Source organism: Alligator sinensis, unplaced genomic scaffold (genome assembly GCF_000455745.1).
Source record: "Alligator sinensis unplaced genomic scaffold, ASM45574v1 scaffold1170_2, whole genome shotgun sequence".
Lineage (NCBI taxonomy): Eukaryota > Metazoa > Chordata > Crocodylia > Alligatoridae > Alligator > Alligator sinensis.
Genome location: NW_005843180.1, coordinates 118,239 through 127,611, shown reverse-complemented (window position 1 = coordinate 127,611; position 9,373 = coordinate 118,239). Strand labels below are relative to the sequence as shown.

Here is a 9,373-nt window from a genome sequence, read left to right as displayed (position 1 = left end):
CAATTCAGCCGCACGGCACAGAGCGGGAAGGCTCATGCCAACACTGAGCTGGCCAGAAGCCGGCATCGAGCTGCCGCTCTGCTTCAGGGCATCTCCTCCCACCTGCCCCTCCCTACCACGTCCCCGCCACCCCAGTTTGCACAACACATTCCAGCAGCTCCAGGCAAATGGAACTGGGAGTGCTGGGTTCTCTGCAGCACCCCCACAGAAAGCCCAGGCCTCTACCCACATGAGGGGACATCCTCATACCAGGCAGGAAGGGGACTGGGAGCAGCTCCAGCCTAAAGGGAGCGCTCCCCTGCTGTGAGGGCACAGGTCACCCCAGGGGACACGTACCGGTTCTTGTGCTTGGGGGAGCAATGGGGAGTGTTGCTGGGAGAGGACTGCGCGGAGGAAGCTTGATAGTCATCTCTGGCAGCTGCCCCTCCGCTCTGCACCTTCAGCTTCTGCCAGGGGGCCGGGAGGGAAACAAGAGCAGCATGAGGCTTAGATGGAGAAGCCACAGCCAGGCAGCAGAAGCACCAGTCAACTCATTCACACCCTGCTCCCCCCTCCAGCCCTCACCCGCAGCCACCACACTGAGCATCACCCCCAAGGCTGGAACCAAGGGTGACAGACCCTGCTCACGAGGGCCTGTTGTGCACCCGGCCCGGTCTTGGCGCCAGTGCCCCAGGCCACCTTGGCTGAGCTCAGCTACCCAGAGCACTTGAAGGACAAGACAGAAGCTGGGGCTAACAGCCACATCATGAAGGTGGCTTTAGCACGGTCAGGCCCCCGGCACCGGCCCAGGGAGGGGAAGGCGGCAGGGAAGCCACAGTGCAGCAGGGCTGCCTAGCATTGCTCAGGACCCCCAGCCCTTCGGGCTTCAGGCACTTGCCCCCCCAACCCTAAGCCTGCCTTTAGTGGGGCTGGAGCTGCTGAAGAGCAGCGAGCCATGCCCCCAGGAAGGATCTAGGGGCTTCCTTGGACCCTGAGCTGCCAGCATGCAATTTGCCAAGAAGCCACAGCGCTGTCCCCTTTACTCCAGTGCAAGCTGCAGTCCCACACCCATAGGGGAGCTCACTGTCCCGCCCCAGCAAACAGGGAAGAGCAGGGCCACCAGGGAGGGCTGTGACCCGAGTCCCGGGCCGTCCCCTGCTGCCATGGCAGCCAATTCAACAAAGCCGACAGCTGGGCAGTTCTGGTGGAAGAGTTGAAGCCAATCTCCTCCGTCCTGTTTTCAAACCAAAGCTGCCCACCGCCCTCTGGACTCTCAGTGCAGCCGAGCAGAACAGGAGTCTGCCGTGTCCCACCCTCTGGGCTGAGCCAAGGCCTCCGGCCACTGCCGGCAGGAGGGAGAGGGACTCCGGGGCAGGGAGGCCACACAGTCAGCAAGAAAGCGGCATCCCGAGGAGGCCAGCAAGCCCCTGCCAGGCTCTGCATCAGCCATGTGGCACAGGTGCCACCCAAGCAGTTCTGATTCTCAGATGCTGCTGGTTGCAACCGGCTGCCCACGTCTTGCCTCTGAGACCAGGGGCACTGAACCACCACGAGAGCCAAGCCAGGGCAGCAGCAGTGACCTTCGACTCGTTTCGGCAAGATGAGTTACACAAGAGCCTGTCAGCCAGCACATAAACCGATTGAGCTGAGCTTATGTCGTTTTAATCCAAGCTTCTTGGGTGCTTTATGTGGTAGTGAGTGCTTAAAAACCAACTCCCCTCCACACCTAGAATACAGCAGGAGCTTTGGTGAGGGAGTTTGAGCCTGGGGAGATGCTGGCTCCCTCCCTGGAGAAGGCATGCAGAATGGGTAGGAGAAAGAGGGCAGAGCAGCCCTACTACTTCTTGAAGAGTCAGGAGCCAAAAGCAGGCTTCCCCCATGCTGCAGAGCAAGGTCACTGCCCCCACTCAGCACTGGGGGGGCCACGGAGGACTCGCAACTAGCAGCAGCTACTTAAAACAACAACAGAACTGTTGTAGGCCCCCAGGAAGCCCTGGAGGATGCCACCTTGGGAAGGCCACAGAATGCAGCCCCAGCACCCACAGCACTGGCAGAGACGAGACAGCTACTTGAGCAGAGCTGACAATGGAGAGCTACTGGGCACGGCCAGAGGACCGGGCTCCACGCAGTGCTGTCAGCCCTTCCCAGTTTCCATGGGCAAATGGGGCCCAGCACTGGGGCAGGTGAATCATGCACGAGCTACAGGGACGCCGGGGCAGCGAGGAAGCCCGGTGCCTTACATGGAGCGCCTCGGCCACGCGGTGGTACTTGGTCTCCTCTGCTGTGAGGCCCTTGTGGGGAGTGTATCCAGCATCAGTCAGCCCTGCCTGCTGCTCAAAGCGCTGCATGCTCTCCTGAGTCTGCTCTAGAACGGACGAAACAACACATTCACACACGGCCGCAGAGAAGCAGCACGAGGGCAGCAGGAGCCATCCCAGCACCAGGGCTTCGGCTCTCCACGACCGAACGTTGCAGCATCACCACCTGCTGCCTCTGCGCTGAACAGGGCACAAGACACCCACATCGCCCGAGTTCTTATCGCATCAGACACCAGCAACCAGACTGCCCCAAAATCACAACCCCCTGAAATAACAGCCCCAGAAACGTCAGACTGGGCTCAGAATTCCCTTCCAGGGACCCCAGATATTAAGGTACCTGCCGAGAACAAGCCCAGTTTACACCAGTGACTGGGTGAGCTCTCCTGGAACAGACACACCATGTGCTTGAAGACAGTTCTTCCCTGGCTTATAAGGGGGAGAGGCTGGCTGACAACACCGGCCTCCTTTCCTGGCAAACAAGGCTTCTAGCATCGCAGCCGCTGGGGTATGTTACGACTCCAGCCTGGGTGCGATTTCATCCTCACAGAAGCTGCTCTCGGCCACCACCTGCGTCGGCCTGGTCAGATACTCGGCCATGCTCATGTTCTAGGGCATCAGGTTTCTGACAAGGCTCCAGGTGCTCTTCAGGGAGCTTCCTGATGCCAAGACCCATGGGATGGGGTGCCGAGCGTTCAGCCTCCAGCATCAGAGACAGGAGGTGGCGTGGGCAGGCCAGCACAGCCCTGGACCTGGCTCAGTACTGACTCCTCTGCAGCACTAGCATTGCTCTCCCAGGGGGCTTCAAGGGGCAATGTCTCACCACCCCCCGACAGCCGCAGCTGCCAACGAACATGACAGTGCCTGCAAGTGCCACACACAGACTCCAGTAGCTGGACGGGTCGGTATTCCCCGTCTCACTGGTTCCACCTAGAGCCATGCTGACAGGTCAGCAAACACGGCCGAGCTGGGAGCACCAGCCCCTGACATACAACCACTACAGCCCAGGATGCATGTGAAAGCTTGCTTCCCTACTCCTCCCTCTCCACCCCAGGCCCAACCCACTGCAGCGGGGGAGTCAGATTTCTGCCTCCAGCCCCTGATTGAGGGTGGGTTCTAGCCTAGGTCTATTAACACCTCCCCCAGCCTTGGGAGTGCGTCACATTAACAAACCATGCAGTTAAGTCTGTGTGACACCAGCCGGAAAACGCCTGCTCGCACAGGCGGCAGAGCCGCGCAACACAAACCCAGTGTTCGCCCCCGCCCCACCGCCCTGTGCTCACCTATTAGGGACTGAAGAGCTCTTACTTGTAATGAGAGAATTCATGATGATGTAAGTGGCCTTGGCCTTCACCACAGGGGCCTTGTTCACACTCTCAGTAGAAGATGAAGGGGTTATGGCAGGCGGGTAGCTGTTAGTCTCCCCTTCCTCAACCTGCGCAGAGTAAGTGGGGTAGAGCGAGACAGAAGGGAGGGAGTTAGCTCTGGAGTGCCACCCCCTTCCCGCCATCCTTATTAGGAGCGGTCCTGCAGCAATTACGGTCACACATGCAAGAAAGCCAAGAGCTGTAAGTTGTGGCTTGGGCTGCAGTGAGAGACACACTGACATGCTTATAACAGGAGCCCGCAGCTTGCTTTACACAATAAAACCAACTCCTGGGCAGTCCTGGCAGGGTGCCAGCCTGAACAGAAACGGGTATGCAGGAGGATACCAGCACAGACCCCTTCCTACCTCCTTGCCGAGGGCAGCAGACAGGCCCTCGCTGCCCCTGGGGAAGGGTTTCCTCCTGAGGGGCACTTCTTCAGGGACTGTGCCAGAGCTAGTCAAGCAGCACCAACCCAAACTGGCACCAGGGCTAAGCTCCGAGCACCCCAGTGCTGCCACTGCTCCTGCCCCTACTCCAGTACCTTGCCTTATTAGGTACCCAACCTGAACCACAGCTCCACCATTTTAAGCCAGAGTCTAGTGACTGGGTCTGCTGGATTCTCACTGGTTAACTCAGGAAACGGGAGCCCTTTGGAACGGATACCCAGGTATCCCTTCATATGGCTCCTCCCAGAGCTGCACACTTGTTTCTGCTACAATTAATTGCTCAAAACATCCCTGGAAGTGACCATCAGCTGGGTAGCAGATGCCTGGACACTTATTCCAAACTAGAGAGCACTTTGGGCCAGTTTAGTTAACCCTGGAACTGGTGCAAACTGCAACCTGTGCCCAAGTCAGAGTGTCCAGAGAGCCTTGTGCACTGGTTAAACATTGAAGCATGGGGGCTTCGGTTCATGTCGCTTGGACAGCCCTCGCCGAGGAGGAGCCTTTTTGAAAGGCTTCTCTATGGCTCGAAAGGACATGGGCACACTGAGACTGCAGCTGCCTTGAAGGGGCAGACAAGTCCCTGCCCAAGGCACGGGCAGAAGCGTCAGCTCTGGTGGCAAACTGCAGCTGCTGTTTAGAGAAGAGCCGTTTGCTCGTCTCTGGCATCTACAAGCAAGTGCTAGGACAGGCATCAAAGGCCTCGACTCCTCACCAGCATCACGCCGAGCTCTGGCGAGGCCACCGCCTCGCTCGCTTTTCACTAGTCTCCCAGACTGGAATTCAGTTCCTAACATCTCCTGCCTATTTTAACGGGTTGCAAGCGTCTAGCGTTCACCCACTTTGGCAGCTCAGCTGTAGACAGGAGCTGGACACTCAGCTCCAAAGAGCTCCCGTTTCTTTCCCGGAGAGTCCAGCCGCCCCCTCCCTAGCAGCTCCTCACCCACTCGAGAGCATACCTGCGACAGCTCCTGGTACTTGCGCTCTGGGATGACTGGCTGTTTCCACAGGACATTGGAGCCCATATCTGAAGGGGGAGGAGTCATCGGTGCCGTGTCCTCCAGGGCATCGTCATAACTGAAAGCCCGCCGGTGCATCCCGATCGGCAGGGACATCTTTCCTAGAAGCCCTCCAGAGCTGTGCTCAATAGCTAAGGACAGAGAGGGCAGCTTTCACAAGGGAACATGCCTGGGACATTTCACACGCCGACTCGGTAGGAACGCTTGTTCTTGCGGCCTCTCACTGCAGCAATGCACGGCGCAGCAACATCTCCCACAGCGCCACGTGCCTCACCAAGGACCTAGAGAACCGGGAGCATCTGCAGCCAAGAGACTGTTACCAGGGAAATGTAAAATCGCAAGGAAAGTCTCAGGTGGATCCCAAGTCATCCCTAGTGCGAGTTACAGGTTTCTTGTTCTTAATTTGCCATGAGGCTGCCCGGGGATAAGGCCGCAGAAGTTCCCGGGAACTCTGTGCCCCTTCGCAAGATGCCAGAAGACATTTTGGACTAGCCTCTCTCCAACCACAGATGGGAGACTTCGGTCCTACGAGCACAAGACAACCGCAACTGCTTTGCATCCAGTTCGAGGTGCCGAAAGCCAACAGAAGCAACAATCCTTCCAGCAACTATGATTTAGGCCCCGATCTACAAAGAGCTCACCAACAGCTACCAAAAATCCTGCCACTGAACAGGAGCCCCAAATCTCACCCGAGACAGAGAAGCAGGGTGTCCCCACACACAGCACAGGAGCTCACACAGGAAGACAACACTGGTGCGCTGGGAGCCGGGCGACAGCGCTGCCAGTCGCACTGCCGACACTCGGGAGCCCGTTCCTCATCTCGGGAGAAGCCCCGTCACACGAGCCCACGACTGCTTTACACCCCCGTGAGAGCGGCCGAGCAGACAAGCCCAGTGCACGCGCGAGTGCCAGTAAAGGTAGGTATTATTTTCGCGCACGAGCAAGGAGAAGCCGACATTGGGTGTTTTAGTCACCAGGCCACACACAGTCTCCCGGCAGTGCCCAGGGCTGTGGCAGAGTTGGGCCCCCCCGCGGGCTCTGCCCCCAAGCGCCCGCGGGCCATGCCCTGCCGCCGGCTCCAAGCTCTCCAGAGCCGCTCGGTACAACCGGCTGACACGGACAACAGCCGTCATGCAACTGTGGCTCATCAGGCTGCGGGAACAACAGGCAATTGCCAATCAGCACGGTTTTAACCCCAAGCGCTCAAATGCAGAGCCCCAAGCGTCCCGTCTAGGGCAGGGACGGCGACGGGGACAGCCCGGGCCAACCCGCGCGCCACCGCGGACACCGGAACATTACCGGGAACGTCGGGCCGCCGGGACGCCATGGCCGCGCGCTGCTCCACGGGAGGTCCTGCCGCGACACGACGAGAGGAGACGAGACGCGGCGTCACCTGGGAAGGCAAAGAGCATTGGCAGAGACGGCGCGCCCCGGCTGGGAGCTCCCCCTTGCTTCTCCGCCGCGGACAAGGACAGCAGCCATGCGGCCCGCCTCCCCCGGGAACCTCCTGTGGGTCCCTGCACAGGTCGTGGGGGCAGAGATATGACATCAGAGAGCTGGTGCTCCAAGGGCACTGGAGTGCGCCAGCGGCCAGGATGCGGCCCTGGCACAGCAAAGGGGGGGCATGACGTCACCAGGCCCCCAGTGGAACCCTCCTGTGGCGTCCTACTGGGGGATATGACGCCACCGGCATGACATCACAAGCCTGGCACTCCGACCTAAGGGACCGGAGCACCCCGGCACAGCGAGGGGGATATGACGTCACCAACATGACGACACGAGCACGGCGAGGAGGAAGGACGTCGGCAGGCCCCGGGCGGCCGGGCCCGGGACACTGCACTTACCGGGCCAGCGCAGCAGCGGTCCCGCGGGGGCGGCGGGGCGCCAAGGCCGCCATGGAGCCGCGTCCGGCGCGACTGCCCGGCCCGGAAGGGGCGGAGCGGCTTATGTGGAGGCGGAAGTCTCGCGGGGCTTCCACCTCCCGCGAGACCCGAGGGGTGCTGGGAGCTGTAGTCCAGGCGGGGGCGCAGCGCGCAGGCCTCGCTGTCAGACACGAGGGCTGGGAGGGAGCTGGTGAGATCCTGGGCCCAGCCCCTGCGCCAGGCCCCGGGCACCCCGGGCCCCCAGAAGCCCCCCAGGAAGGGAGGTCGCCGAGAAAGCAGTGATGAAGGAGACTGACACGATGGAGCTACGGTCTGACCCGGTCAGGGCAGTTATGCTCCCCCCAAACCTCCCTCCTTGCTGCGCGGGCAAAGCCACTGACCCGTGGCTCCACGCGTCTCAGCCGGGGGTACTTCTACTGGAGCTGCCACCCGAGCTGTGCCCACGAGCTGGTGTTCGTGGCGGACTCGGACAGGCTGTGGCTCCGCGCCGCGCGGCAGGAGCTGCACGGGCTGTTGGCCCAGGCTCCGCCGCTGCCCCTGTGCTGCCTGACAAGCAGGTGCTCGGCCCCGCTAGAAGCTGGGGGAGACGGATAGGCCTCAGGGCAGGGGCGTTCAGACTCACCCCGTCCCTACTGCCCTGGCACCAGGAGCCAAAGCCCAGTCCCCACCGTGCAGGCAGGAAGCACATGTCGGGGACTGGGAGAGGGTACTGGGGGGCAGACGGCAGAGCTCAGCTCAGGCAGCTCAACCCCATGCCCCGGAAGGATTTAGAACTCCTTGAATCCCCAGTCCTCTCTTGCACCAAGTACCTGCCCGGCTTGGCTGGGATCCGGGCACTCTCAGACCACAAGGAAAGGGCTGCACTGTGCGATCAGTGACATGACCAGGGGAGCTGGGCACTGCCGTTCCCCCCCTGCCACTCTGGGTTCCCCCTAGGACAAGCACGATGCCCTGAGTGCGAGCCAGCGGGAGCTCTTCGTCCTGCCCATGACCACCACCCACACCAGGCTGCTCAGCCGCTAGCACTCTCCACATCCAGCACCCGCTGGTCCAGCTGTTCTCCTAGCTCTGAAGCACGGAGGGCCCAGGGGGCAAACTGGGGCTGCAGGACTCCTGCCCCCGCCCCTGCCCATAAGGCTGCCAACCCAGGCCTGGGCACAAGGACCAAGATTGCTTGATTTGCACAGTCAGGGTCAAAGCCCCCTATCCCATGGTGCTAAGTGAAAGCAGGTGCTGTCACATGCTCCATCCCTGCAGCTCCCCGCCCAGTCCACAGGCAGCGCCCGCTCATCTGGTAGATTCGTGCCACTGAGCTCCTGGGGTGCCTGTCCCCCAGCTGCACGCTGCTCACATTGCCTGGACTGCTGCAGGGCAGGAGATGGGACTGGCCCTCAGCACTGAGGACGATGGGGCAGAGACAGGTGGAGGGGTTTTCATCTCAGTCATTCCACTGGTCAGCAGGGCCTGCGAGGCTTCCCTGGCCCAGCAACAAGGGTGTGCCGTGCTCCCCGCCAGGCAAAGGGAGAATCCTCCCCAGCAGTGCCAGCTGCGCAGTCTGATTCCCCAGCTCCCTGCCCCTCTCCCACACATGAGGCCAGGCTGCCCCAGCAAGTCCAGCCTGGCTGTTCAGGGCTCCAGCTGATGACAACCTGGTGATTCAGCTGCCAAACAGGAATCAGCTCCCAGTAGCCAGCACGTGCCAGGAAGAAGGCTATTTCTTGCGCCCACTCACCTAACTACCTTGAGCCTGATTAAATGGCCAGTGCTAGTTCGGAGGACGCGTGCTGGGCTAGGCAGTTGCTCTGCTGTCCCAGCTCCTTCCCCACATGCGGCATTAGGGCAGCAACCAGGCTTCTGGGAAGACTGCAGCATTAGTTGGACGCAGGCTGGGCAGCTGGAAGCTCTTGCCATGCAGCAGTTGGAGCCAGCGGCTCCTGAGCAGGCCAATGTACGACGCTTGGCCAGTCTGTGACGCTGAGCCTTTTGCACTACATCCTGTCTAAATAAAAGACACTGCCCCTCTTGACCTTTGCTCATGTTCTGTGCAATGGAGGAGGAAGGGCCTTGTCACCTGAAAGAGGGGAAGGGGTCAGCAGCTCCCTGCCCGTCTCCTCTATCCTAGGCTGCAGGAGCAGGGAGAGCAGCAAGTCCTCTAAACCCCTCCTGCTGGGCTGCAAGAAACCCCGTGCCCCTCATTGCAGCAGCCGTGCCACCTCCAGCCACGCTGGTTTGGAAAAGCTGCTTTTATTGGAACATGGAGAGCGCAGCTATTGTCCTCTCTGCATGGGGAGCTACCAGGGCCCCCACAGCTCAAAGGCCTGCAGCACTGGTCCAGCTACTTGCTTTACTGCACGCTTGTTCCTGCTG

General features: G+C 60.7%; 1 protein-coding gene across 1 annotated transcript in view; it reads right to left on the bottom strand.

The window, feature by feature from the left end:
• The window catches only part of KIAA1191 (KIAA1191 ortholog), a 9,095-nt gene extending 2,013 nt beyond the window's left edge, over positions 1–7,082 (bottom strand). Inside the window, exons 1-6 of the mRNA XM_025194277.1 lie at positions 6,968–7,082; positions 6,423–6,516; positions 5,064–5,254; positions 3,603–3,729; positions 2,220–2,344; positions 323–446 (exon numbers count right to left, since the gene is read on the bottom strand). Of these exons, the coding sequence (XP_025050062.1) occupies positions 323–446; positions 2,220–2,344; positions 3,603–3,729; positions 5,064–5,254; positions 6,423–6,450 (595 nt within the window). The 5' untranslated portion in view covers positions 6,451–6,516; positions 6,968–7,082. The remainder of the gene's footprint in view (positions 1–322; positions 447–2,219; positions 2,345–3,602; positions 3,730–5,063; positions 5,255–6,422; positions 6,517–6,967) is intronic.
• Between the last annotated feature and the right edge of the window lie 2,291 nt (positions 7,083–9,373).